Source organism: Spermophilus citellus (genome assembly GCF_964194105.1).
Source record: "Spermophilus citellus genome assembly, chromosome: 10".
Lineage (NCBI taxonomy): Eukaryota > Metazoa > Chordata > Mammalia > Rodentia > Sciuridae > Spermophilus > Spermophilus citellus.
Window position 1 is genome coordinate 137,309,298 of NC_138197.1, and position 27,946 is coordinate 137,337,243.

A 27,946-nucleotide genomic window follows, 5' to 3' on the forward strand; every position below is an offset into this window, starting at 1 on the left:
GGAGCCCTATTTTGGACCCTAGAAGTGTCATTTCAGGGGGCCCACCCAGTGTTGGGATGTCAGTTCTTGGCCTTGTACTTTTCCTTGGGGGTTGACAGCTGCCCTTGCTCCATGTGGCTCAAATGGAGTCACCCAGATGCAGAGGGGTTTATGATCAACGGTGGCTCTCCATCAAGATTGCCCAGCCATGAGGACGTGCTCCAATTGGGAGGACACAGGGCCAGTGCTGCCCAGGGACCAACCAGCCCATGCTGAGGGGCAGTTCAGACAGATGGAACTCAAAAGATCCAGCCAGAAGGAAGCTGGGCCACTTTGCTCCCTGTGGGGGTGTTCTGGGAGCAGGAGGAAGCTCCCCAAGGGCAGACCTGTCCTGCCTGCTGCTGGGTCCCAGGGTCTAGGACTGTGCCAGGCACAGAGTGTGTGGAAGGAACAAGCCCAGGCCTCACAGGTGCCGTGTGCACACAACTTAACCAGCCTCCATCACACCTGCACTTGAGCACAGGTGAGAACAAGGCTCACATTCCACTGGCCACCCTCTGTGCAGCTCATGGCAGCCCAGCCCCAGATGAAGAGGCAGAGGCAGACAGCAAGGCGACCAGACAGTGCCGGGGCTGCTCCCATCCCTGTGTCCAGCAGGGCAGCCCTCGGGCCCCAGGTGGCCCCTGTGCACAGGGAGAATCCGTGAGCAGTGCAGGCCCAGGGACGAGAGCAGTGAGGAGGAGAAGGGCAGTCCCAGGAGGAGCCCAGCAGACCAGAAGAGTGAGAAAGACAACTGTATTGGATTTACAATTAACAAGATGTACAAAAAGGGGTGGGTGGTCCTGGTGGAGCTGTTCCCTGACCCTCCAGATGGGGGTGGGCCTGCAGGGAGCCTGTCTGACAGGCCAAGACCAGGACCCCCAGTCTGCTGAGTCCCCTCTGGCCACCCGAGCCCCGACGTCTGACGTCCAGTTGACCTTTGAGGTGGGGCCCAGGGGCCCTTGAGTCCACCCGGAGTGCCTGGGCCCCATTGGGAAGGCCAGGTGAGGTCAGGGGGCATCGTACCGCTTTTTCTCCTCCTTCCATCTGGCTGACAGACAGACACGCAGTCCAAGAACTGGCCCTGGGGACTGCAGGCACTCGGATCCCACCGGAGGCCAAACCCAGGGCATCTGAGAAGGCTGCTGGTGCACTGGGAGGGAGGCTGGGGCCCCGCTGCCCCAGTGGCCAGGCAGCTTGGTAAGGCACGTTTGCGAACTGCTCCCCATGGAGAGCACCCGATGCTGGTGCGTGCAGGAGTTGGTGCTGGCCAGAGCGCCCAGCAGTATTGCTCAAGAGGTCGACACAGTCTAGCAGGAGTGGGCCCGCCACCCTCCCCCCACAGGTGCCGGGGTACATCCTCTGCTGGGGAGAGAGATAGTCAGCCACTGCTAGCTGGGCCTCATGCCACAGGGCCACCCAGCACCAGGCATGGGCACCTTGCACTGTGCCCCGGCTGCACTGATGGTCTGAGGTCAGAGGTCGGTGACTTTGTTCTCAAGAGCAGCGGCGATTTGCTGCAGGCGGAAGGCCAGCTGCATTTTCTGGGCAGCAGGGTCCTCTTCCAGGGCATTGATGATCTGGGCAGGTGGGGAGAAGGGTGCTGGCATGAAGATCACAGTCTAGGGAGGAGTGTCCCACCCCAGGGACCAGACCCTACCTCGTCATAGTACTTCTGTGTGTACTGGTAGAGCTGGTGCAGTGCCACAAGGGTGTTCAGGGAGTCTGTGTGTGCCTGGGGATGAGAGTGTCACCTAGTGAGCCCCAGGGCAGGCAGACTGTGTGGCACCCCAGAGGGAGACAGGGAGGCCAGCCCATGAAACGTCAGACTGCGCTGTGGTGGCTGTGTGGTAGTGTGCGCACACACACACACACACACACACACACACGTGAGCAGCCTCTCCTGCTCCAATGAGGAGCTCAGCCAGTCATCGAGGCAGGCACAGCGGGTGGGGCAGGCTTCGCAGGCTCACTCCGCACATACCAGCAGCAATGCCCAGGGTGCGGTGCTTACCCGCTCCAGGGCAGTCACACCAGGTCCAAGCAGCCTGACCAGCAAGCTCTCCCAGTCCCGCCCTCTTGCCATAACCTCACCCCTGGCTCAGCCTGGGGCAGCGGGAGGGTAGGCTCCACTCTGCCAGGCCTGTTACCGCTCACCCGGGAAATCTCTGCCAAGTGTGTGTTCATGTCCTGGTCGCTGACCTGTACCATCTGCCGGATCCCCTTGTAGTAACTGCAGGGAGGGTTGTAGGAGTCTGAGGCTGGGCCTCGGGGCCTCCCAGGGACCCACAGCAAGCCCACGCCCTCCTCCCGACCACAGGGGACCCAGGGCAAGGCAGCACTCACTCCTCCACCATCTTCTTGTAGGTGGAGATCTCCTTGGCATACAGCAGCTTGTTGCTGGGCGAGTCCTATGGGATGAAGCCCTGTCATACCAGCTCAGGATCCCCACCAAGAGGAACAGTGTCCGCCCTCCCCAGACTCCTGAAGCTTTCACCAAAAAAAAAAAAAAAAAAAAAAAACATTTTTGTGGCACATGCCTGTAATCCCAGCTACTTGGGAGGCTGAAGCCAGAAAATTGCAAGTTCAAGGCCATCTGAGGCAACTTAGTGACACCCTGTCTTAAAATAAATCAAAAAGGGCCGGGTGTGATGGCGTACATCTGTAATCCCAGCAATGTGGGAGGCTGAAGCAGGAGGATCACAAGTTTTAAACTAGTCTCGGCAATTTAGCAAGACCCTGTCTCAAAATAAAAAATAAAAAGGGTTGGGGTGTGGCTCAGTGGTTAAGCACCCCTGAGTTTAGTCCCCAGTACAAAAACAAAACAAAACGAAACCACAGAGGTCTGGGTGGTAGGCTGCTTGCCGAGCATGCAGAAGGTTCCATCCCCAATGCTACAAAAAAAGGGGTAAAAATAAATAACTAAAACTATATTTTTGTACTTTGTAGCAAAACTATTTCTGCTTATGCAAGGAGCGGGAGCTCCGGGCTGGGGAGTATGGCTCAGGTGGTAGAGAGCTTGCCTCCCATGCACGAGGCCCTGGGTTCAATCCCTAGGCCCACAAAAAAAGGAGGGGGGATAGAGAGTGGAGGCCCTCTAGGGAGAGAAGGGGGGGAGATCCCAAGGAAGAGGAGAGTGGGGACCCCAGGAAGAGGACAGCGAGGGTCCCTGTAAGAAGGGAGCAGAACATCCCAGGGATCTTTTCAGAGGCAGCCCCATGGTTCTGGCCACCTTCTTCCTGGCTTTGTCCTAAGCTTTGACCCCAAAATGTGCAAATTCACACCGGACTGCTTTTGGTACCTCCCAAACTCACTGCCATCTCAGTCACTCACCACGGTTCCCCAGGTCACAATGCACGGACCCTGTCCAGCAGGTCCTCCCGGGGAGCTGAGGCAGCTCCTCCCCAACGCGACCCCCTCCCCGCAGCACTCACGCGGCTCAGCTTGTGCTCCGTGCGCGTGCAGGCGTCCATGAAGGTCTGCGCGATGACCGACAGGGAGGCGTCCACCACCTCGTGGACATGCACGTCAAAGATGAAGTGCGGGTTCTTGAGGATGTTCACCCAGAACCGGAGCGGTAAACTGCGGCACCAAGACAGGGAGTGAGAGGCTGCGGAGCGCGGAGGGCGCAGGGCGGGGCCGCGGCGGCCTCACCTGTTGGTCTTCCAGATGTGAATGGTGTCCTCATCCTTGATGTCGTGCTTCTCTGCCTGCTCGTCCAGGAAGTCGAAGAAGTACTTGACGGCCGGTGGCACCGCGTGACCAGGTGCCAGCACGCTCTGGAAGAAGTTGTCCACGAACTGCTGCAGTGTTCCCTGGAGGGAGGGGCTCGGCGTGACCCTCGAGTGGCAGCGCTACGGTGCATGTGCGCATGCGCAACTTGCCCACCTCCCACCTTGACAGAGAGCAGCCGCGTCAGGTAGATCTCGGTGATGGCCTTGGTTCGCTCTTTCTCCTTCATGCTGCCTCGCTTGGACTTGCCCTCATCCACCTCGTCTGTCGGCCGCACAAGGTGCCACACCCGGTTCTCCTCCTCCAGGAGGGCGTGGCCTGTAAGGGGTGGGGAGCTGAGGACTGACCCGTCCCCTGTGCACCTAGCAGCTCCCCAGGTGGCCACACAGGGAGGACATGGGACATGGGGTGGGCAGGAGGCACACACTCACGTTCCCCAGGTAGGTCTTGCTGGCTGTCCTCTGGCTGCTGGGAGACCCCCACCTTAGACAGGATGAGGGTGGCTCCATCGCGAACCTGAGGACAACAGAGTCCTGAGGGTGGGCCGCGAGTCCCTGGCACTGGGGACCCCAGCCCACCCCACTGCCTGGGCTCGCTGCCCAAACTCACGTTGTAGTGCATCAGGGTGTTGATGCGTTTCCACCGGCCATCCCGCTGGGAGGTCAGGTCCAGGTCAGACAAGATCTGGGCTGTAGACCCAGGGCGCCACTCTGTGGGGGGACATGGTCCAGCTGACTGCCTACCCCCAACTCAGAAGCCCCCAGCAAGATCCCTTCTGGGGACACAGAGCAAGCCCAGGGCTTTGTGCCCTTGGCCCCATGGTGCTCACCCAGGACTACACTGTCCGGCTTGGGCCAGCAGGAGCAGGGCTGTGTGCGGTACACCTGGTCGATGATCTTCTCCTTGACCTGAGAGATGGTGTCGCAGTTGAGGACCTTGACCGGGACAGCATCCACCCCTTCATCCTGCACAATCACGCTCACCGTCTGCAGAGGGACGCAGGATAAAGAGAGGGTGGGGATGAGACCCTCTCACCACCTCTGCCTGGGGCACCTAGGAGGACTCCGCTTTGCCCTTCCCCTGGCTTAGCAGGCAGTCTGGGGTTAACTCAGGGGCGGCCCACTCTCACCTTGCCACTCGACCTCACAGGAGTTCATGCACCCACTTACCATCCCATGTGCCCTGCTGTGGGCTGGGGTGCTGAAGCACCTGGCCTGGGGTCAGGACATGCCCACGCCACCAAACACAGTCCTCCTGAGCATGACATGCATCGGCCACCTGGCACATGCCCAGCACAGACAATGTGCCACATGGATGCAGACCCAGGGAAGGCTGTGGTCTTGGTGCTGGCCTGGGAACCCCTGACCCCCCTGGCCCTCGAGGCTCCTGTTTGCAGCAGGGTGGGGTCCATACTCCTCTGCCCAGCCTCCAAGGGTCCCCGCAGCCCGCTGGCCCGGGGCGGCTCACCAGGGGTGCATACTCCACGTCGTCCCCAAGCAGCCCGGTGTCATTGAGGGTGTACTTGGCCTTCTTCTGCACAGCGTCCACAGGCCCCTTTTCCACCTGATGTTTGATGGCCTTGAAGAGCTTATACAGGGGCTCACCAGCACTGTCCTGGAGTAAGACAGGTGGCTGTATGAGCAGGAGGGGTGGGACTGACCACAGCTGCTGGGCACCTAGAGGGGTGGCACCACTTCACTCCACTTCCACTCCTGGGGGACCCAACCTTGAGGTACTGGTACAGGCAGATGGACATCCAGTTGGACAGCATCCTCTCCACCACTGTCTCAGACCTGAGAATGCAGAGTATGCTGGCACCCCCAAGGCCCAGATGGCTTTTCCAGCCCCGCCAACTCTCACACCAGCCTGGCCTCCCCATTCAGGCCCCGAGTCCCCAACAACACAGGCCTGTGGGCAACACAGGCAACCCAGTCGCCATCCTCACTGCCCCGACCTGAGGCTGAGATAGGAGCAGCAGCATGAGCACAGGGCAGCAAGGGGTTGAGGCTAGCTGTGTCTGTCACCTGGGCCACCCTCCAGGGCCCAGCCCCCTGCTCACACCCACACACCTGCGCAACATCAGCTTGGGGTTCTTGGCCACCACGTACTGCTCCATGAGCTCCAGGAAGAGCGTGCGCATGATGTCTGTGTAGTACTCCAGCTTCCCATGCAGTGCCACCGTCAGCAGGGATGCAAAGTAGACCTTGGCACGGGCGGAGAACTCACGCTGGCTCTCCAGGGTGTGGATGAACTGTGGGGCAGCCGTCAGAGCCCACTTGGCACCTCTGTGTGGCACCCGGTCCCACCCAGCCCTCCGTCCACCCCGGCCCAATCCTGCTCACGTTGATGAGGAAGGACTTGCTGTTGAGCAGGTTGGAGAACTGGTACAGGGCCTGCTCCACGACAGGCCGCCGCGACTCGGGGATGTCCAGCTTGCCCGTGATCATGACATCCTTGTCGCCGTCCTTGGAGGGCAGGAAGAAGACGCGGTCTGTGTAGGTCTTGTAGTCCAGCGTGGGGATGCCCGCCTCATGCACGTCATTCGTCTGGTCCTCCATTTCAATCATCAGGTCTGGGGGACAGGAGGGTGGCGTGAGGCAGGCCTGGCCACACAGCCCTGGCCCTGCGCGCCGGCTGCCCACCCTGAGAGGCAGCGCACCTGTGAACTCCTTCTTGCAGCGGTCCCGCACACTCTCCTCCAGACCCTCCAGCTGGGATTTGATCTTCTCGTACTCCCGCTCAGCCTGCTGGCTCTTCCTCCTGCAGGGCACAGAGGGTCCTCGGCCACTTAGGTGCCTGTGACCCCCTCCGGAGGCTGTGTGTGGAACATGGGGATGCTACAGTCTGCCCAGGGGCTTACCAGTAGCAGTAGACAGACACGGCAATGACCACCACCATGGGCACAATGACCAGCGGCAGGATGAGGCTGAGTGGCACATCACTCACACGCGTGTCGTACTCCACACGGCCCAGCACCCACTCGCGGGAGCCGAACTTCACCTGTGAGGGAGGAAGGCTCAGTGCGGGAAGGTGAGGCCTCCGTGGTCGCCCTGGACCAGCCCAGGGAGGCACCCTCTCGACCTCCCAGCCTCACGCACAATGAACTCGGGCAGGTTGTGTGTGGTGTCCCGCTTCTGCCGCCGCTTGGGCGGGGGCTGCACCTCTGGGGGCTCGCAGTACAGGTCCGTCTCAGTGAGGGTCTTCATGATGCAGCGCTCAGCACCCACAAAAGCCTCGGCCTCCTGCAGCGTCATCGCCTTGTTCAGATTGGTGCCCTGAGAGGACAGCAGAGGTCAGCATGGCCGAGAGGGAGCACTCAACCCAGACCCTACCCCAGGGCCCCAGAGCTGTGCCATCATCACCTGGGCATGGATGAGCTTGTTGACCTGCTTCTTGACACCACCCGTGAAGTTCTCAAAGGTGGGGTCTGCCACATACTCGAAGGCACTGGCCTCGGTCCTGAGCAGGGCACGGTGCCCATCCATCTGTATCAGTGCGGTGAGGTTGTAGGCCTCTGGCTCCTCGGGGACAGCCGGGGACAAGAAGACGACTCTGGTGTCGTTGTAGAACACATACTCAGTGCCTGTGACCTGTAGAAAAGGGCCAGGCCATCAGGCCACTAGATGCAGACCTGCCCCTCACAGGCACATCCCCATTAGTCAACACGGGCAATGAGCCCCTGACCACACCAGGACTGACCATTGTGGGCTGTAGGGGTCCAGCCTCCCGCCGACGCCGCCAGGACTGTAGGGGCTCCGCAATGACCACCATGGCAAACTTCTGGATGAGGCTGAAGCCCTGACCAGTGACAGTGATACTCCGGCCACCACTGGGGACGGGAGTGGTGCCCTCAGCAGGAGGCGCCTGGCAGCCGGGGTGGGTGCCCTGCAGGCTACCCCACCACCTCCCATGTGTCCCCACCACAGGTCGGCACGGGCACAGATCAGGGGGGGCATGCAGCCATGTCACAGGCAGGGCAGGGGTACTCGGGCCTGAGAGCACCGTGCCCGAGCGTGCCGAGGAGGAAGCCCATCAGGACTCCTGCTGCCCAGCCCTGCCCCACCCTGCCACATTCCTGTGAGCTAGGTCAGTAGAGGGCACCAAGGAGGTAGCTGGACACTATACTGGTGGGGGAAAGGAGGGGCACTGGCCAGTGTGGGAAAGGGCTGCACCTGACAAAGCTTCGAAGCGGCTCAAAGGCCCGCAGCACTGGGTTCTCCCGGAAGGTGAAGGAGACTCCAGGGCTGGACACACGGGAGCCCCCGTAGGAGATCTCCAGGGCCACCTCTCCCAGAGTGGACTGGGGTCCTGTGATGCACTGCAGCTGTACCCCAAACTTGGTCCTGGTGTGGGAGGTGCCAGTCAGCATCAGCCAGCCCTGGGTCAGCACACTGGGCTGGTTCCACTGCGCACTCCAGGGCAGACTCATGGTCATGGTGGGAATACCCCTATCCTGTCCCCAGGGCCAGGGCCAACCAGACTGGGCAGCTGTGGCGACACCCACACTTCACAAGGGACGCCACTGAGGGTCACCCGCACGTCCTCCTTAGAGCCTGTGTCCAGATGGGTGCCACTGATGGTCAGCGTGGTCCCGCCTGCTTGTGGCCCCTGCCTTGGTTCCACACTCAGGGGCTGGGGCTCCTGAAAGAGTGACAGGCGGGTGGGGTTAGTGCCGGGGCCTGGGGGATGCAGCGCCCAGGCTTGGACCTCCACCACCCAGTAACTGTTGCTAGACTGCAGGACAGAGGCCGGGTTCAGCAGCCCCCAACCTTCCCAGCTAGTAAATGGAGTCCAGCACTCAGAGGCCCAGGTGCTTACTTGGTAGGTAAATTGGACACTGGGTGGTGAGTGGCCAAGCTTCCCGTTGACATCCACCTCGACGCCCCCAGTGGAGGACATCTCTGCAGCCTCGGTCACACACACGATCCTGGCGGAACAGAACCCGCGGGCTCCTGCACACCTGTGAGTGCATCCCACCTGCTCTGGGTCCCTCACGGTCCTCAGGTCTCCCCCTGCCCAGCCACGGGTCCCGGGGCCCCAGTCTGAGGGCCACCCACTTACCGGGTGGACACAGAGTAACGTTCTGGCTCAAAGGCACAGTTCTGTCCAGCCACAGTGATCCTCTTGACATCATCTGCTCTGATGCCCAAATTGGACCCAAGGATGGTGACGCGGATGCCCCCACCCAGGGGACCAGTCTCAGGCTGGATCTGAAATGGGCAGAGCACAGTGACCTGGTGGCTCTGGCAGGCTGGGGATGTGAGGACAGGGCCCAGGCCAGGCTGGAACAAAACTCACCCTAGTGATTACTGGTGGCGGGCACTCAGATGTGGCATTGCTGCACAGAGCCCCGTACACACACCGGCTCTGCCCACGGCACCACACGCACCTATAGGCAGGGTCAGCAGCCAGGCACAGGCTACAGTCACTGCGGCCAAAGGAGCAGTTGTAGAGGGTCACTGTGGAGGAAAGTGCAGTGGTCAGCTGGACCACCTGACTGCCCACTCCCAACCTCGCCTGGCCCCACTCACCTTGGAGCTTGCTGTCAATGTTCTTGCCATAGGACTTGACGTACAGGTGTAGGGACAGAGTCTCATTGGCATCGTGCGATAGCTGAGGGGACACATGGGAATACACTGCACTTTCTAGCCCCATGGGTCACCAGGGTGATCACACCATAGCCACATGGTCCCCTCACTGCTGAGGCCAGAAGTAGGAGGACGTCAGACACAAAGTGCACACGCGCGCGCGCGCACACACACACACACACACACACACACACACACACACACACACACACACGGTGTACTGGGTGTACCCGGGAGGGGAAAGGGATGTGTCCTCTGGTGACAAGGAGATGGACACATGCTACAGGGTGGGGTGGCGAGCCCCTGGCCAGGTCCAGGCCCCTCCCCTTACCATCCTGGAAGGAAGGCCTCCCAGGGACCCTCAGGTCAGGGAGCCTGGCCTACCTGTTCTAGAACCATACCTTTGGGGTCCGAAAGAAGAAGGTCCCCGGCTCCTGCACAGTCACTGGCTCCTCGAACTTGAGCAGGTCGCTGCCCACATACAGGGAGGACCCCTGCAGAGAGTCTAGTCAGGATGCTCTGGACCAGCCAGCCCATCTGCCCTGGCCTTCCTCCTGGGGACCCCCAAGCCTCAGTGCTCCTGGGGTTGGTGACCAATCCTCTCCCAACAGGACCCACTGGGCCCTGAGACTACGCAAGTCCCACCCATGTGGGCAGAAGCCTCTGAACATCCCTGCGATTACCAGGAGCCCTAGCTCCAGGGGGGACACAAACCCCCCTGACCCCCAGCTGCCTGGCCCAGGTCTCCCCACCTTGACTGTGTCCAGATTCTGGCCCTGGAAAGTCACATCCGTCTCGTGGTTCATAGGGATGACCAGAGGGCTGGGGTTCAGGAACTGTGGGCAGTTGTCCTCCTACAAGAGAATAATGCTGGTCAGGTGCTGCCCAGCCACAGCCAAGCAGCCAGGCCCCCACAGCCCCAGGGCCCTCACCATGTGGGCGCGAATGATGCCCTCCTCGGGGTTGGGCGAGGCCTCCCGACACTCATGGTACCGTAGGTCCCACTGGCAGGTCCAGCGGTTGCTGGCGCAGGAAATGCACCTGCGGAGAGGGGCAGGAAGGCCGTGAGAGGAGTCCAGGTCTGGGGGAGGCGCTCTACGGGCAACAGAAGGCCATGAGAGGCGTCCAGGTCTGGGGGAGGCGCTCTGGAGGCAGCAGACTCACGGCAGGTTTTCCACGAGCATCATGGCCTCTCGGCAGTCGTAGAAGGGGTACTGGTGGGAGGTGAGGAAGACATCATCTCGTCTGAAGAGGAGCTGGATGCTCACAGCCACATGGTCTATAGACAGCAGGGGGGGGACCGTGTCAGGGGAGGCCACAGACTAGAGGGGCTAGGGGCAGGAGATGGGAAGGACCTGGAGTCGGGTCTCCCCTGTCAGAGCCAGGAACACAGGGCATAGCTAGGCCTTCCACCTGCCATCAGACCTCGGTCAGGTCAGCTCCCAGATGGAGCTCGCATTTCTCCCCTGGGCCTGGCTGCCCCCTCTCGCGGAGGGCAGTGGCTCCTTGGAGTCTGGGCGGGAGGGGTCTGCCAGGTCCCTACCCACGTCACTGTCCCCAAAACTCAAAGGACAGGGGCACAGTGCCCTGCCTGGCCTACTGATGAGTTCCCTTGCCTTTTGGGACAGAACTGCCTATCTCAGGCTGTACTGGGCTGGGAGTGGACAGGATCATCTGCATAGACCTGGGTGCCTGGAACCTGGCCCAGGTGCTACTGGTAAGGGGAGCCTTCCCTGGCTCCTCTTGCTCTGGGGAGAAACAAGGTTGGCGTGCTCCTGCTTAGGGTGGGGCCCACCGCAGACAGCACAGGTACATGGGGCCACCTGCTCAGAGGCTGTCCTGCCAGCCCCCAGGCAGGGCCGTCTGCACCCCACCTCCCAGCACCATCCTACCCCAGGCTCTGGACTTGCACCCAGGAAGCCTGCCCAGCACGGGCTCCTGTGAGCTCAGTGATGGATGTGAGTGGATCAGAGCACAGCATGCACAGGGGAGGAGATCTGCTCCCAGGAGCTGTGGCGGGGCCTCACCCTGACCAGTTGGTGTGCTGGGGATGCTGCTTGGGGAGTTGCAGATGACGGCGTTGCCCTCCACACGGGCAGGGTGTGGTGGTGATTCACCAAAGAGACACAGCACCTCATCCTTCTCGGTCAGGGCTGGGAGAGGGCTGACGGTCAGCTGTACCTGAAGGGACAGTAGCTCACACCAGGGCCCTCACCCCCCAGCACTGGGTTCTGCCTGCCCATTCTCTGGCAGCTCCCAGGTGGGGCCTGGGTCTGCTCTGGGTACACAGGATCTCGCCCTACCCAGCCCCAAAGGGTCCCCTGACTGTTCAACAGTTCTAGGCCCTGCCTCTGCCCTACACCTGACCACCAGTGAGGCCCGTCCTCTGCTACGCACCTCCCCCTGCGCCCGGCGGCTCATGTTCTGGGGCTGGGCATCAGTGACGGTTACACAGGACTTGTTCCGGCTCCACAGCCAGTGGTTGGTCTCCTCAGCCCGTGGGCATTCAGCCCTTCTGGTGCATCTGTGAGGACAAGGGGTGGCTTCAGCCCTAGTACCCTCGGGCCCCCATGTAGGTCTTGTCCTGGCCAGGACAGGGCTGTCCCCAGCTCACAGCCCTCCAGGGCGAGGCCAAGGTGCTCACCGTCCCTCGACGACACACCAGCCACAGTAGGGGTCCTGGGAGTCACGGCACTGTGTGCAGGTTGGGTAGCTCAGACACTCCTGTACTGGGAGCCGGAAAACCTAGGGGTGGCAGGGCCATGGGGACACGGCTGCAGACACAGGGCTTTTCTCAGCCCCTGGGCTCCTAGGACTACCAACCTGTCCCCACCTTCACCTCTGGGCCTTGAAAGCCCAGCTCGAACTCAGGTTGTAGGTGTTAGGAGCAGTTGCAGACTAGGCTCCAGATGACCCTGGCTGGCGGCCATGTGGTCCAGGATCCAGATGGGACAGGTCTTGGCTATACTGCTTCCCTAAGCTCAGGTCCTCTGAACCTCCTCCCTCTGGGGGGCACCTGAGCATCTGGGGAACTCCCAGGGCTGGCTTAAGGGGCTCCTTGTCTCCCTCCATACCTCAGACACTGAACCAGGTCCCCTCTGCTAAGACGGGGTGGGGAAGCACCAGAGAGGAGCTGCAGTTGAGGCACAGGACAGACAGCCATAGTGACAGGGATTGGATTAATGGTGTCTTGCACTGTCTGGGACACAACCTGGCTGCCCTGTGTCCAAGAACCCAAGCAGAGGCACCCTAGGCCTGTCACAGTGGCCTGGGCCCCACAGCCTCCTGGGGCTGCACCTAGGCTGACCTTGTCCTGGGTCATGGCATATAGACTGGACAGATCTCCAGACAGCACCAGGTCCTGCTTGATCCTCTTGTTGATCTCCACGAGGATGGAGCTGTACTCCTCTGAGGTGCCATCAGGGGCCAGGTACACCTGGGCACAAGGGCAGCCGTGAGGGTCAGGCCCTTGCCCACAGACAGCCTGACAGAACCTTCCTTGCTGGGCCCAGGGCCTCACCTTGAGGATCCGGCCGTCAGAAGTGCCCAGGAAAGCAACAGTGTGGCCATTCTCAGCGGTCACCGTCACAGCTGTCAGATTGAGGCCTCCTCGCTGCAGCACAGCTGTGGCTGTGAGTCCATCACGGCTGCCCAGGGGATACGGCAGGTGCTCTGAACCACACGGGAAGCTCTTGCTGGCGCCCTGCAGACATAGTGTCATCAGCAGGCGTCGGCCCTCCTGCCCCTAAGGACCTTCTCCACTGGAGATCCAAGCTAACCTTCCGCCTGTGTCCTATGCTCACTCCACATGTGGCACCGGGGTGCTACACGGACACACTGAGATGCAGTACCCATAGGCACCGCATCATGCCGACCTGAACCCCAGCTACAATGCACTCACACCCCTTCCAAGCAGGAGGGGATGTGGAAATCTCTGAAGATACCAAAGAAACGCACCGACAAGTGGCCCCCACACTGGATGTCACCATGGAAGGGCTTGTAGAAGGTGTCCCGGCTCGCCTCCCGGTTGCCCGTATAGCAGGCGTTGCGGTTGGTCTCCATCTTGTCATGGACTTTCTCCAGCGGGAATAGGCAGAGGCCCGCCCCAAGCCCCCCATTGCTCCGGCCATCCCTACTGAAGACAGCGTAGAGGACCCTGCCGGTGGCGCCTGCTGTGGCTACAGAGGCTGCCAGGCAGGCCCCGAAGGCAGGGCCCTGGGGGTCGCTGGGGTCCCTGCACTGCAGGTCCATCTCCACATAGGAGTAGTAGGAGGGGTCATCTTTGCACATGCGTGCCAGGAGTGTGCGGTTTTGGGCTGGGTGCTTGTCCTGCTGGTTGAAGACAAAGAAGACATACAGGCCATCCTCAAAGGCCGCCACGAACTGCTGTGTGTTGGTGGACAGGTAGCCAGCCTTGAAGGTGGTGTGGTCTGAGTAAGCTTCGAAGGCTTCCCTGCCCTCGGCCCGGTCCAGTAGGCGGGTGCTCACGATGATGCCATTGTCGTGCGGCCCGTTGCCTTTGCCCACAAACAGCACCCGTTCCCCATCAGGGCCTGTAGAGCTGACCAGTCCCACGGTGGCCACACTCTCGTCGTTGCTGGCCACAAAGGACTTCTCGCCGCTGCCGTCCTCGTAGAAGAGAAGCACGGAGATGTTGCTTAGGGCACGCAGGGCACAGATGCCCTTGAAGAGGCTGCCGCACTCCACCAGGCGCTTTCCGGGCAGGTCCAGCAGCAGCAGCTGGTTGGCATTGTCAGTGGGCACTGCCTCGTGGCACTGGCTAGCCTCGATGGGCGGTGTGCACTTCTTGTTGTCCAGGGCGGGGCCTGTGACGGCCTGCTGCTGGAGGTGCAGGTCCGCACTCAGCTGGAAGAGCATGTTCACTGCCCCCACATACACCACACCTGAGGCCTCGTCCACCACCAGGTGGTTCAGCTCCATCTCGCTGCAGAAGACGTTCAGCTTGCGGGGCCGCAGGCCCACACTCGGGCCCACCAGCCCCAGGAAGGTCAGGGCCCACAGTGGCAGTGCCATCTCCCAGGGTCCCTATGGGGAGAGAGAAGGGTCAGAGAAGCCTCGGATCCTTCCCCCTCCTTCCTGCCCCCAATGACCAGAACAGAGGCCAGAAGGGTCTGGGACTCGAATGAGTGGGGGAATAGCCCCCGCAGAAGCTGAAGGAAATCATTTCCCAGCCTTCTCAGGAAACTCTGCCATAGTCTAACCTACAAGTGGGGCTAAGGCCTGGCCACTGCACACAGGAGTCGGGTCCTGGCCTCCACCTCCCAGCTCTCAGCGTCCTGCAGGCTGGTCCCCAAAGCAATGTCCCCCGGAACATTCACACACATGCCTCTACCCCAAGAAACTACAGATGGTCACAGGGCATGGGCCCCAGGCTGACTGACAGACCCTGACATGTGAGCAGGTGGACCACACCCCGCTCTCCACATGAGGCAGCCGAAAGTGAACTGGGCTGCCGTGCCTGTTCAGCTGCTCCATGCGCCCACCAGGCCTTCTGACCCAGCCTGGCCCACCTCCCTGGGGCCACCCAGGAAAGTTACTGATCTGCCTCTGACCATTGCACACCCGCCCTTAGGCACCACAGCCGGTGTCCGTCCTCAGGAGAGCAGGAAGGTGTCTGATCTGGTCATGGCCTGGAGGCCCCGGGTGCAACTGGGCTGACTGGAATATGGTGGTTTGTTCTCATGGACCCTTCCTCTCTTCTATCAAGCCTTTGCTCAGGTCTCCAGGGTGAGGGCCAGGCCACAGGCAGCCCAGGCCATAACCCTTCTGTTTCCATTCTGCATCTCTCTGTTCCAATTGGCCATAAGCCTTCTCAAACCTCCCGAGAAAGTAACCAAATGAAGAAGAAGCCACCCCCTACTGACAGAGCCCCCCCACCCCAGGATCACAGGGGTGGTGGGGAGAGAGCTGACCTTGGCCAGCCTCCCATCCCAGAAGAGGTCTCCTGGCCAGGCAGCTCCTGTCTCTCACAGAACCCTGACCCTGCACCCAGGGTCCCCAAATATCTATATAAGCCCAGAGGCCTCGAGAAATGGGGATCACCAGCAGGCCACTTAAGATTCCCTGGAGGGGGCTGGGGATGTGGCTCAAGCGGTAGCGCGCTCGCCTGGCATGCGTGCGGCCTGGGTTCGATCCTCAGCACCACATACCAACAAAGATGTTGTGTCCGCCGAGAACTAAAAAATAAATATTAAAAATTCTCTCTCTCACTCTCTCTCCTCTCTCACTCTCTCTTTAAAAAAAAAAAATTCTCTCTTCTCTCTCTCTCTCTCTCCATCACTCTCTCTTTAAAAAAAAAAAAAAAAAAAAAAAAAAAAAGATTCCCTGGAGGGAAATAAAAAAGGTTCCCTGGAGGATATCCAGAGGTGGGCCTGCCAGGCTGCTTGAAGATGGCAGGGAGGCTGAAAAGTGTTAGAGGACAGGTGAGGGTGCTCCACAGCAGCTGTGGAGGGAGCAGAGGGACCCAGGCGTCACCAAGATGGGAGTGGTCAGGGTGGAAAAGGTGCGGCTTGGTCAGGACCCCAGGGCAGGAAAAGGGTTCCAATCCAGGCAGGGCCCGGGTCTATGGGCCTCTCTGGCCTGGCTGCTGGTCCAGAGAGAGGAGGGAAAAGCAGGAGAGGACTGCCACAACCTGCAGCACCTCGCTGTGCCAGGAAAGGCGCACAGCACTGGGCAGTACTCCTCAACCCCAGAGGCCAGAGGCTCAAGTGCTGGCTGCTCCTGCTCCCGGGCTGGGGCCAGGCCAGAGGCAGCCCAGCCTGGAATGAATGGAATGTTGGGGGGAGGCACAGTGAGCCACCCCACAGGGATGCAGCCTGGACCCTGTCAGTGCAAAGTGAGGGCTTCAACCTGGAGCTGACTCAGTGGGGGCCGCCAAGGGTCAGGAAAGTTCCTGCCCTGGCCCCACTCTGCCAGCACTCTGGGCACTGGTGGAGAGGTCCCTCCCTGACCTGCTGACTCACAAGAGCCCAGGGCAATAGAGGTGGCTCTTGCCCTCTGGTTAACGCCAACCTGGGCTGGCATACCTGGGGGGCCCAATGAAGCCCAGTAGACCCTGATGCTGTAGCCCCAGCCCGGATACCCTGTGGCTGCCTGGCATCCTGCCTGGAGGCCAGGATCTGCCCCAGCACCCCTGGAGACAGTGGGCGGAGCACAGCTCAAACCTCAGGCCTTATACCGTGGTAGGAGGGGCTGGGATCACACTCCCCAGCTCTTCTACTTCCTGGACAAACAAGACCTCAGGCGACCTGTCCCGCCGGCCCAGGAGCAAAGGGCGCCCACCTGACCACGACAGAGCTGAGGCCACAGGCAGGCGGCGCCAGGCACAGCTGGCTGGCTTCCTGCTGCTGGTTCCTGGAATGAAGGGGCGGTAGCGGGCGCTTCCTGTTTTGAACTCAGTCTGGGACCCCCACTTACAGGGCTGGTGGGGATTTCCCCAGCAGCACCAGCCTTCTTCCCAACTGAAGTTCAGAGGTGCACTTCCCAGAAGCCACTTAAATTCCAGGCTACGGCAGGCTGGGAAGTGTCTGGGCAGGCACCCCACCCCCAGCCCAAACTTTCAGGCCTATGTTCCCAGAACCCAGTGCCCAGTCCCCCTGGGCAAGACATGAGCAAGACCTGGGGGACTCAGGGAAGTACTCCCTCCCAGGGTCAACTGAGCCTAAACACTGCACCCCTGCCCTCTGAGCTCCTGTCTCTAGGTCCGACCATTGATCTATCAACCAGGACAGGCTGTGGGAAGGGCTAGAGAGATGTGCATGGACATATCCTGCCCAGACAGCATCAGGACACCTGGAGGGTTGGGTCCCAGCACTCTAGCCAGTCTGCACAGCCCCAGCCACCCACTCACCGAGGCTCAGGGGCTCCAGATCAGTCTCCACTCCAGGCAGGCATTGAGACTCTCTAGGAGGAAAGGAGAGAGTCACACTGGGAAGCTGGCTCACCCCAACCCATCTCTGCTCCATATGGGGGGGGGGGGAGAGGAAGAGACAGGACCTCATCCTGGCACCACCCCTCCCTCAGACACCTCTACATTCATTTGGTCTTTCCAGAACATGGCTTGGCTGTGCCCTTTTCTCTGCTCACAGGCAGGGGCAGTGTTTTAGCCTTTTTAAACTAGGTATGTATTATTACTTTGATTACAACATCTATTTTCTGAAAAACATGCATATCCATGAACTCACATTTCTACTTACTAGCTGTGTAATCTTGGGCAAGTTACTTCTCTGTGCCTCATTTCCCCATCTGTGAAATGGAGACAGTAACAGTGAGCTACCCCAGGAGTTTATAAGGTCTAAATGAATTCATTCATGAAAAGTCCCTGAGATGTCACACTGTAGCCCCTCGGAAACACCGGCTATTGTTTCCTCTCAGTCTGGATGTATAGCTACTTAATGTCTGTCAGGAGGCATAGCACAATACCTCGCAGTATGGCTGGCTTGCTGTAGGGAAAAACCAGTAACCACAGTATCCCACCAGAGACCAGAGGCACCCTGGAAAACTGCATGGCAAATGAAGGTGGTGGTCTGTGCTGACCCAGCAGAGCCCAGACCTGTCCTGGAGGAAAGGCTGTGGAACAGGGTTCCACCCACCTGTCTTCACCAGTGTTAAGTGCTGGAAAGATTTAGAAGCCCTTATCCAACTTGAAAACGTAGGAAATCTTGGGGTAAGGGAGGAGGGGGCTAGGACAGCAAGTAACTTTGTCATTTTTTGGAAAAAAAAATAAGACCATATTTAAACATGACTTGTCAGGGGCTGGGGATGTGGCTCAAGCGGTAGCGCGCTCGACTGGCATGCGTGCGGCCCGGGTTCGATCCTCAGCACCACATACCAACAAAGATGTTGTGTCCGCCGAGAACTAAAAAATAAATATTAAAAATTCTCTCTCTCTCTCTCTCTCCCCCCTCTCTCACTCTCTCTTAAAAAAAATAAAATAAAAATAAACATGACTTGTCTAAATAAAAAGAGATACACCTGATAATCACCCAAGGTGATTCCTCAGCCTCCCCCTGCCCCCAAGCTTCCCCTCATGGCAGACCTCAAGCTCTCTACAGGGGTCTGTTACAGATAAGGTCAAGGGAGGCTGGCCTCTCCTGAGGGAATACTCTCAGAAGGGTCTGACCCAAGGAATACACTGACCAGGCAGGCCCACCACACAGCAGTCTCCCTAGGCAATGAATTCAGGATCCCTTCAGCCCTCTAGGGCACTGAGCCCTCTGGGGCCCTGGATAGCCAGACTCAGGCTTGCAACCCCCCCCTGCCACCCTGCCCCAAGCACCAGACTGCACCTTCTCTCAGGATGTCCTTCCCATAGCCCAGATGACCACTTTCCTAGGTGCTCCCAGGCCAGAGCCCCAGCTCCAGGGCCTCGCCCAGGAGGCTGCGGTCCCACCCCAAGGGCCAGCTCTGCAGCCAGGACATGGGGTCCCACACAGCTCTACCATTTTCCAGCTGGATTATGTGGACTACTTACAAAGCTGCTCTGGGCCTTAGTGTCCCCATGTGTTTGCTGGGGCTAATAACAGCTTCCACCTCCAAGGGCTGCAAAACTCCTACCCATCCTTCAGAACCCTGAGATGCCCTCCCAGATGGGCCCTGCAGGACTGTCACTCATCCTCTATGGTCTTCACTGAGGGGCCCTATGGGTGGGTGTAAAGCAAAGGGGAATGAGAGCACTCGGATCCCCTACTCCAGCCCCCAAAGCACCTTGGCCTCTCTGAAGCCCTTGCTGTGTGGGACCAGCTAGAGCCCCTGACTACGCACTTGGGATGCCATGGCTTTCTTCCGCAGGTCCCTCTCTGTCCCCCAGGCCCTGCACACAGGCTAGCTCTATCCACCCCTAACCCCAGGGGAAGGAGAGCAAAAGGGACCTGAAGAAGAGCAGTCTCCTTCAGATAGGCCCCAGGGCTGGGGTGATCTGTCCTGTCCCCCTCCCCAGTCCTGCTGGGCAGTGCTAGTTTGAGTACCCCAGGTTCCAGGACTCAGCCTACCCACAGGGCTCTAGAGTGGGGTAGAGTGTGTGGGGGGATCTTTCCATGTCAGCATCTTTTTTTTTCTTTTTAGTTGTAGATGGGCACAATACCTTTATTTTGTTTATTTTTATGTGGTGCTTAGGATCAAACCAGTGCCTCACATATGCTGAGCCAGTGCTCTGCCACTGAGCTACACAGCCCTATCCCTGATGTTAGCATCTTCAAACAAACTTAAATTGAGCACCCCCACCCCAGTACTGGGATTTATACCCAGGGGTACTCTACCTCTGAGCCTGTACCCCCCCACACACACCCTTATTTTTTTATTGTGAAACGGGATCTTGCAGAGCTGCCCGGGCTGTTCTGGAACTTGTGATCCTTCTGCCTGCGCTTCCCCATTAGCTGGGGTTACAGGCACGCACAACAAGTACCCCTGTCAGATTGAGCAATTTCTTAACACTAAAATAAAATCAGTGCGAAGCTGTCAAGCCCAGCAGGAGGAGGGCCCCTCTTGGCCAAACCAGCAGGCTGTGGGTTCAGGAAGGGAAGCCAGGCAAGGTCGGACACCGACACGAGGCTCAGACACAGGCCTAAGTGCACAAAGGGCAGACTCCTCCCGCAGTCCAGGCTCAGACCCAGGTGGAGACAGGTACCACCCTCCAGCGGCCTTAAGCCCTGTGGGGGAGGGCCTTAAGCCCTGTGGTGGACCAGAGGTTGGTGGACCAGTGACCTCAGGCCGGGCGCTGGGGGACCGCTAGGGGACCGGATGGGGGGCTCTAACGGGGAGGCAGGTCCGGCCGCGCCGCCTCCCTCCCCTCCCCCGCCGGCAGCTGGCTGCCGGGAGGCGTGACTCCGCTTCTGCGACGACAACGCAAATCTACAATTAGCCGGGAGCGTTAAACAAATCAGAAGAAACAAAACAGGCCGCGGAGCCGCCAAATCCGAGCCTCCGCTGTTTTCAAAACAAGCCCGAGGGAGGGGCCGGCGGCGGGGTCTGCGAGGAGCCCGGCAGCTGGTCCCGGAGGATCAGCCGGACGCAGCGCCGCGGCCCTCGGACCGGCCCCTGGGAAGGCACAGGACACCCGCGAGGCCGGCCTGTGACCGCGCGCCCAGCCCCACCCGCCGGCGACCCGGTCAGAGTGCGGCCCGGGACCCACACCCAGCCCGAGGCGGCCCGTCCCAGACGGCCCCAGGTGGCAGGACCGCTCCCCCGGCGCCGCCGGCGCCGCCAGACTCTCCGAGGAACGCGGCAGGTTACCTGGGAACCACGCAGAGGTGGCCCCGCCGGGCGGCGACGGCTCCTCCGGGCGCTCCTGGGCGCCGCCCGCCGAATCCCGCGCGCCAGAGCGCGGGGATCCCCCGCCCGCGCCCTCCGCGTGTTTCCCCGCACCTCAGGGCCCACCTGGGAACACACGTGGACCCCACGGAGCCATAGACACGACAGCGATGGAAACGGTTACGTGGCCCTGCTAGACGTCCCATCGGGGCGCTTACCTGGCGTCAGGCACAGCTGAGCGCAGAACCGGCTAGTACCTACCCAAGTCCGCCCCGGCCTGAGAAGGCCCCCCCCGCCCCCCCGCAGTGGACGGTTCCGCCCACTGCTGGTGGCTCCGCCCCTGCCCAGGGTTGATCCCTGGGCTCCTTCCCCAACTCAGCTGTCAGCCAACCACGCAGGACACCACTCCCAGCAGCCTCCTGTAGGACCCCGAACCTGGGGTTGGCGTCGTGTGACAGTCTCCCCAGGTGAAGACCGAACTCTTCCCGGCAACCTGACCTAGGAGCGGGGTGGGGCTCCAGGGACAGACTGACGTCCTAGCCTGAGTCTTGCGTCAGCGACCAGAGCCTCCCACAGGACTCAGGGCAAGGTCCCCTCCCAGGTGGAGGGTGCCTACCTCTTTCCCACGAGACCAGGCTATTGGTTCTCGCTTCCACCTACCTCCACAAGTCTGGGCTATATGTCCAGCTAGAAAAGGCACACCTGGCTTCCTCAAAAGGCTTTCCTTCGGGGTGAGTCAGCCTGAGTTCCAGGTTGTCCACTTTCCATGCTCCCTACCCTGGGATGCATCCAGGCCACCTCAATCTCTGTCTGAGGCCTAAGGTCATCTAGTGCCCACGGTCTTGCATCAAGCCCCTGGTCCTTAGTGCCCAAGGTTCACCTGGAAAAACCCCAAGATGCCTGCCCTAGTCCCTCCTTCCATGCCAAACTGCAGCCTCTGAACACTGTGGGGGTCCTTAGACATGGTCTTCAAGCTACCAGCCATTGAGCTCCCCTCCCCCACCACTTCTGAAACAATGGTGTGTGGCCTCCTCAGCCTCCCTTCCTCCCCCTGGGCCACAACCCACCTGCTACACCAGAAGCGCAGGTCCTCTCAGGCCCTGGGAGCAAAAGGTGGCCCCTTGCCCCTATATACCAGGCCTGCAGAACCACTTCCTTCCCGCTAACAGCCACTTTTTGTGCTCCAGCTACCACACCTTTCTCCCCACTTCTGTCCCTACCATACCGCAGACCTTCAAACTTAGCTCCCCACAGCATATCACCCTTCATCAACTTGTGGTGCTCCCAGAGGACCCCAAACTCAGCCAGCTCAGAGGATACAATGGGTCCTGTCACTCAAGCCAGCGAAAAGCTGGCTAGCTGGTTCAGCAAATCAAGAGTGCAGATAGCAGTCTGGCCACAGAAGGGCTCTTTTGGGACCCAGAGGACCCTGAGCTGCTGGCTGTTTGCCTTCCTACCCCTCTTGTGTGCCCCCACCTCATCTCCCCTTTCCCAGGCTCACCCCCAGTGGTGGGTGGTGAGAGATTAGGTCCTGGCTGGATAAGCTCATGCAGGATGCAGCTGGCCCAGAACCAGATCTGCCTAGAGCCCCCCTCTAGGGACCTGGTGAGCAGGAGGTGGGGAAATATGGGGGCGGACGGGTGAGGGCCCCAGTGAGCGGGAGGAACCAGCAAGGCCTGTAATCTCCCTGTCAGCCTGTCAGCACAGCGACTCGGTCACCCCAGCCCCGCCTCCCCATCACAGCAGAACCCTACAATTAGCTTGGGGCATCTCGCCAAACCTGGGTGCCAGCTACCACTCACATGTGACCACACATGTGCAGGCACACATGTCTGTGGCTGATGGAAGCACCTTGCCAAAAGGGGTCTTGCATCAGTACCCAGATTTGTCCCCAGGAAAAGAAGCTGGAGGGAGACACCCACACCCAGTACTTGGGATCTCCCCAGGTCCCAGCACAGTCAGTCAGTCCAGGGCTGTGAGGCTCAGAGGTGGAGAGGTAGGAGCTGGCCTCCAGGGAGGGGCTGTGTGGGAAAGGTAGGCAGGCCATGTCAGCCAAGGGAATGGGCTACCTGATGAGTCCCCTGTCCAGCCTGGGCTAGGGGGCTGACAGGCACACGGTGCTACTAGGAGTGCTGGGCAGTACTGGAATCCAGCCTGGGGCCGAACCAGTGAGAACAGAACTGGGATTTCCCAGGGGAGATATGCCCAGCTCAGAGTGGGAGCCTGGCCTCCCTGCAACACACCCAGGGAGGAGCCCCCATTTCTCTCTTGGAGGGCAGGCCCACCTGCTCAGTTCAGCAAGGGGCTTGGACACAGGAGGGTCTGGCTAGGGGCCATGGACCTCAGGTCTAGATGTTGAACCCAGGGAGGCAAGGAGTGGTTCCACAGGAGACACTACTGGACCAGGGGCCACCTGGGTCTCCCCACATTTTCTCCCATCCTGACATCCTCTTCTGGGTCCTAAGGATACTCAGGGTGGTCCTCAAAATCAGGCCTGTTGCCAAGGTGGAGGTAGGGAAGCCCATCTGGAGGATTATCTCTGAGGCTACAAGGGAGGGGTGGGTCATGCTGGAGCCCCTCCTACCACCGACACTTTATCTCTGCCAGCTTGCCCAGCTCAACTTAAAATAGCTTCTCCCACTTGCTTGATTGACAGAAGAAATGGTCCCAGTGTCAAGTGGGTGAGGTCACTGGGCAGGAGGCAGGCCCAACTAGGGTTCCTCTTCTCTCCTTGCCCCAGGGCAGTTGCTATCTTCCAGGCAAAGAACACACAGCTGGGCTCAATGTGTCCTGGACCCTCATTCTCCTCCATAGCAGGCCCTAGCTCTGAAAACACTAGGGAGGGGAGCCAGGATGACAGCGTCCCCACCTCCTATTGGTTTTTGAACCTCCCTTCCAGGCTAGGTCCCTGCAAGGCTCAGGTTATTTCCAAGCCCCAACTTCCTGTCAAGCTGTGCCCTCTGTAACACACACTGCAAGCTCTCCATTCCTCCAAGGCAGATTCACACTGGGGCTGGCATTGTCCTCAGACCCCAGCTTAGGTCCTGGGAAGGGCCCAGGAGAACATGTGCAGAACAGCACACCCTCTTACCTGCTGCCTTAGTTTCAGCACCCTGCTGGGGCTGAGAAGCCTTTACAGTTGCCTATCCCCCAGATATATCCCCACAACTGGCACCAATGAGACAGGTAGGCCCATACAGCCCCACACAGGTGGCATGATGGCTCAGGGGCCAGAGGCAGAACAGAAAACTACCTGGTAAGAGAGACCCCACCCTGCACAGGGCCAGCTGGCTGGAGCCATTCCCGCCAGGGAGCAGATGCCCCTGAAAGGCAGACAAGGCTTTTTCCTCCTCCTTCCTCTTGCTGAGGAGAATGCCCAGCTGGGGCAGCCTCAGGCACAGAGATCTGAGCTGGTCCTACATGAGGACTGCTGGTCAGCTGTACCAGAGGGGCCAGGCACTTGGGACCCAGATGCGATGGGAGAACTTGGGTTAGAACCACAGCTACACCACAGAGCCTGCCTTTCTCTGCTCAAGGCCCTGAGCCAGGTCTCAGCTGGCACTAAAATGGGGAACTGCCAGGGTTTCAGAACCCCAGGGATCTCAGAGGCTGAGGAGGAGAGGATGTGGGCACTCAGCCCAGCCCTGCCCCAGGAGCCCTGAACCCAGGCCAGGGTGAGCCCCTCCTATGTCTAGCCCATGGGATGCCCCCCAGGGAGGCTACCAGCCATAGGAGGGCCTGGGTGTGTGTGTGTGTGTGAAGGGGGCTAGGCAGCAGAGGCAGGACCAGAGAACCGCAAAGGACAGGAAACAAACCCCCAGCTCCAGGTCTGGACCAGTGTGGGACCTCCCGAGTGACGCGTCTTCATCAAGGGTACTGCAGGTCTGTAGTATCCTGTAAGCAGCCTGCTACACCATTCCTGGCCACACAGACTCCACCTGGGACCTGAATCCCACCGCAGAGCAGAGTCACAAAGACTTCCCAGAGTGGGTGATAGTGTTGGGGGTTGGACAGGCAAGGCCTAGGCTGGCCCTTCAAATGCTCTCACCCAGACAAAGCAGAAGGGTCAGGCAGGCTTCTGTGCCAGGGATTGGCCTGGGGCCCGACTGTCCATTGGGGAACCCACCTCAGTGTAGGGTTCTTTGTGGAACCCACCCCACCCCAAGGCATAGGAAGTATGAGCCTGAGTCACAGGGTGTAAAATCCCAAAGGGGAAGAAGGCAGAGGAACTATATGTGACTTGGAAAGGCTAAGTAAGCTAGGAGTCGCTGCCTCCAAGCTGCCCACCCACCTGTGGCCCCCAACTCAATCACAGGCACTGCCCTGCCCTTCCCAGCCCATAATTAGTCAGAGCCCAGCCCTATCCCAGAGGCAGCCCCACCCTTAACGTAAACAGCCATTACTCTCTGAGAGCCTCCACCCCATCCAATCACCTACTCCAAGAACCTGAATCTACCTCAAGGAAAGGAGGTCAGGCTGGGGGGCCACCTTGGCCCTTCCACAGGTGGACTGAGCCCTCGCTGACCAGTTCATTCCTCCAGGCAGACTGGGCACAGGAAACCTTCAACAGGGAAGACTACTCCCCACACCTGCATGGCAAGGCAGGAGGCAGGCTGCAGCAGGAGGGACTGGGGAGTGGCACAAGAAAGCCCGGCCTGCTCTCAGGAAGACAGCCTTCCAGGCCACGTGGTCTTGCCTATCTTAGAGGAGGGGTGATGTCAAGGGAGGGTGCTGGAAGCTCTTTCCTCCTGTGTCCCCTGTCCATGCCCAGCATTCAGAGGGCCATCAGCACTAACCCTCAGTTTGTGGGTAGCAGGTAGAGGATGAGGCATGGTAATGTTCCCAGAATGGCTGATGTCCTGGTGGTGACGGGGTGTGTGCCATATGGACCCCTCCCCAGGCTGCCAGCCCACCCAGTGCCTTCCAATTCAGTCTCTTCTGCTCCACTTGCCTGGGCCAAGGCCAAGCCTCTGGGCTTCCTGCCTTGGGCCTCGGTGCCCACTCTGTCTCCCCAGCGTGGCTGCTGGGCACACAGCCTCCTAGGGAGCACAGCAGCCTCCAGTCCCAGGAAGCCACCCCAGCAGCATCCCAGATGGCTCCTCAGGGACCATCTCTGGCCTCAGTCTCCCACCTGTGAGATGTCCTGAGGAGCACCACATTCTCCTGGTGGGGGTGGGGGGGTGCTAGGTGAGGGCTGGGCTGCCCCTCAATGATGGCGAGAGGATGTGAGGTTCAGCTGGCAGGAGACCCCAGGGATTTGCCTACCAGCCTGATGGACACTCCTGCTGGGGCCCTTTGACCTGTCGGAGGGGTGTGTGGGTTATGGGATGAAGGAGGTCCCCCAGCTGTGCCCAGAATGCCTCCTCCCCCAGGGCCTCCCTCAGGGGGGCCTGAGCCCACTGCAGAGCAGGCTAGGGTTGACCTTGGGGCCTTCTCAAACTCAAAGGTGACACATCCCCTCCCTGACCGGTCTGAGCAGCCTCCTCAGGAGGTGGTGGAGCTGCCTGGACTTGCCAGTCCCTCCCTCTTGGGGCTCTCAACCCACCCCACGGCCCGGAAGTTGATCCCTCTCTCACGGCTGCCTCCCACTTTGAGTGGCTGGACACGGCTGGATAATCCAAAATAATTCCTTCTTGGCAGGCGGCCGGCGGGGGAGGGGGACTCACATTCCAAACCCTGTTTTTCTCAGTAACTTCCCTCTGCTCTTGGGGCTGGGAGCCCCTGGCCAGACATCAGGCCTCCCTGACCTTGTGGTGGGGTTGGAGAGGTCGGGGGTGGCTCAGAACTGCCAGCCCACCTGCTTGTTCCTCAGTCTGGTCTAGTAATTTCTGTGCAACTTGCTAGAGCTGACCCCCACCTTCCTGGGAATCTTCTCCTCTGGACCAGGGAAGGAGGACTCTCTCACCACAGTCTGCCTTTCCAGTTGGTTCTTCCTAGGTGCCAGGGTACTATCTGGGGGTGCGGTCAGCTGAGAGCCCCCATCTCTGGGCAGTCCCAATCTTCCACTCCCACAGTAGGTTGTGTGTGTTTGTGTGTGGGGGGAATTTCTGAAGAGGCTCAGCTTTAAAGCCCTCAGCACACCGGCTGGGCTGAAGTTGGAAATCAAAAGAGACTTCCCCAGGGCAAGTTGGGAGCCCAGAGAATCCCCCTGGCCCCATAAGTTCCATCAGCTTTGGGGCCTAGCCTCATCCTCAGTCCCCAGTCCTGCCACTACCATGGTGGCCAGACAGACAGAACCCTTCCTTCCTTCTCCCAGGAGCTGGAAGAGGAGCCAAGTGACGTGGCAGGAAGCTCCAGGGCTCTTGAGCTCAGAGACCCCAGAGAAAGGACACAGGACCCCCCAAATTTGCCAAACAGCCTGACCACGAAGGAGGGGGGGACGGCCCATCCATAAGGTCCCCTTCAGGAGAAGGGCCAACAGTGGGGCAAGGCCTGAGTGCTGAACACCCTCCCCGAGTTCTAAGACTTCTTGGGTCCCTGGTGTCCACCCAAACACCACGCCAGGAGGGGCGGAGGAGACCCTACTAGGAGGCGTGGGGCCTCGCGAAGTGCTTGATGTTGGTTCCTCCGCCACGGGTCCCCTCCACCCTGGAACCTTGTCCCTGGGGGCTGGAGGCCTTGCAGAGGCCTGACCGTGGGTCCAGCTCGCGAGGAAAGCCCGCAGAGCCAGGTGTCTGCGCAGGTTTAGCGGGGGCTGGGGCGGCGGCGGTTTCGCACTACAGACACGATCTGCCGGCCTCCGGTGCCAGGATCTCGGCGACTGAGTGGGGGCCGGGGCAGAGAGGGGGGGTCGGAAACTAGATCGGGTCAGACGCGGCTCCAGAGATTGCGGAGCCCCCGCCCGGCCAGGCCAGTCTCCCCACGCCCGTCGCCGCAGGCCTCGTCCGCCGCCCGGAGGCGCGTGGGGCGGGGCAGCCGGCCCCGGCCCGACCGGCCGCGGCGCAGGCCCGCGGCGCCCTCCTCTGAGCGGCAGTGCCTCGGATCCCCGAGCCCGGGCGCGGCAGGCCACAGCAGGGCAGCGCTGACGCGAAGCCCCGGCCCCAGTGCTACTCCCCACACAGGCCCTGTCCCCAAGCGCGGTACCTGCACGTCCGCCGACGAGGCTCGATGGCGCCCGGGCCGCGCTCTGCGCAGCGCTCCGGACCGCGCGGCTGCCATGGAGACGGGCCTTTGTGTGGCCGAGGAGGGGCCGGAGCGCGCGGGAGCCGCGGGCCCCGCCCCCGCCGGGGAGAAGAGAGGGAGGACCGGGAGAGGGGGAGGGGTGGGGGAGGGACGGGGCGGTTGGTGGGGTGGGGTGGGGTGGGGTGGGGTGGGAGGGGAGGGGAGGGCGGGGCGGGGCT

At 60.5% G+C, this 27,946-nt stretch overlaps 1 protein-coding gene across 6 annotated transcripts; it reads right to left on the reverse strand.

The window, feature by feature from the left end:
• Positions 1-760: 760 nt before the first annotated feature.
• PLXNB2 (plexin B2) lies at positions 761-27,831 on the reverse strand. Of its 6 annotated transcripts, none has more exons than XM_081310538.1 (38): positions 27,690-27,825; positions 17,555-17,603; positions 17,209-17,261; positions 13,296-14,384; positions 12,859-13,041; positions 12,646-12,774; positions 11,983-12,083; positions 11,736-11,862; positions 11,366-11,519; positions 10,503-10,617; positions 10,271-10,379; positions 10,091-10,192; positions 9,740-9,832; positions 9,282-9,363; positions 9,049-9,209; positions 8,812-8,960; positions 8,569-8,710; positions 8,255-8,391; positions 7,923-8,093; positions 7,450-7,579; positions 7,113-7,340; positions 6,849-7,025; positions 6,611-6,750; positions 6,410-6,510; positions 6,093-6,322; positions 5,820-6,001; positions 5,477-5,543; positions 5,218-5,364; positions 4,580-4,736; positions 4,360-4,460; positions 4,182-4,266; positions 3,914-4,068; positions 3,673-3,833; positions 3,453-3,600; positions 2,365-2,429; positions 2,176-2,251; positions 1,679-1,753; positions 761-1,598 (listed from the first exon to the last, which is right to left on the reverse strand). In XM_081310538.1, exons 4-38 carry the CDS (start codon positions 14,370-14,372, stop codon positions 1,494-1,496), a joined length of 5,562 nt encoding a protein of 1,853 aa, XP_081166664.1. In that variant the 5' UTR covers positions 14,373-14,384; positions 17,209-17,261; positions 17,555-17,603; positions 27,690-27,825; the 3' UTR covers positions 761-1,493. The 6 variants fall into 6 exon arrangements, with proteins under 6 accessions (XP_081166664.1, XP_081166667.1, XP_081166665.1 ...); XM_081310541.1 differs by having other exon boundaries at positions 17,543-17,603; XM_081310539.1 differs by lacking the exon at positions 27,690-27,825 and adding an exon at positions 20,825-20,841.
• Between the last annotated feature and the right edge of the window lie 115 nt (positions 27,832-27,946).

Bases quoted from the DNA above. Each gene is read 5' to 3' on its own strand.
- PLXNB2 (XM_081310536.1), bottom strand. From the start codon at position 27,764: ATGGCAGCCGCGCGGTCCGGAGCGCTGCGCAGAGCGCGGCCCGGGCGC. The intron at 7,026-7,112 runs GTGATGATGGCA...CTGTCCTCTCAG, and splicing joins ACAAGCTCATCCATGCCCAG to GGCACCAATCTGAACAAGGC. The intron at 2,430-3,452 runs GTGAGTGCTGCG...TTCATCCCATAG, and splicing joins CGGAGCACAAGCTGAGCCGC to GACTCGCCCAGCAACAAGCT.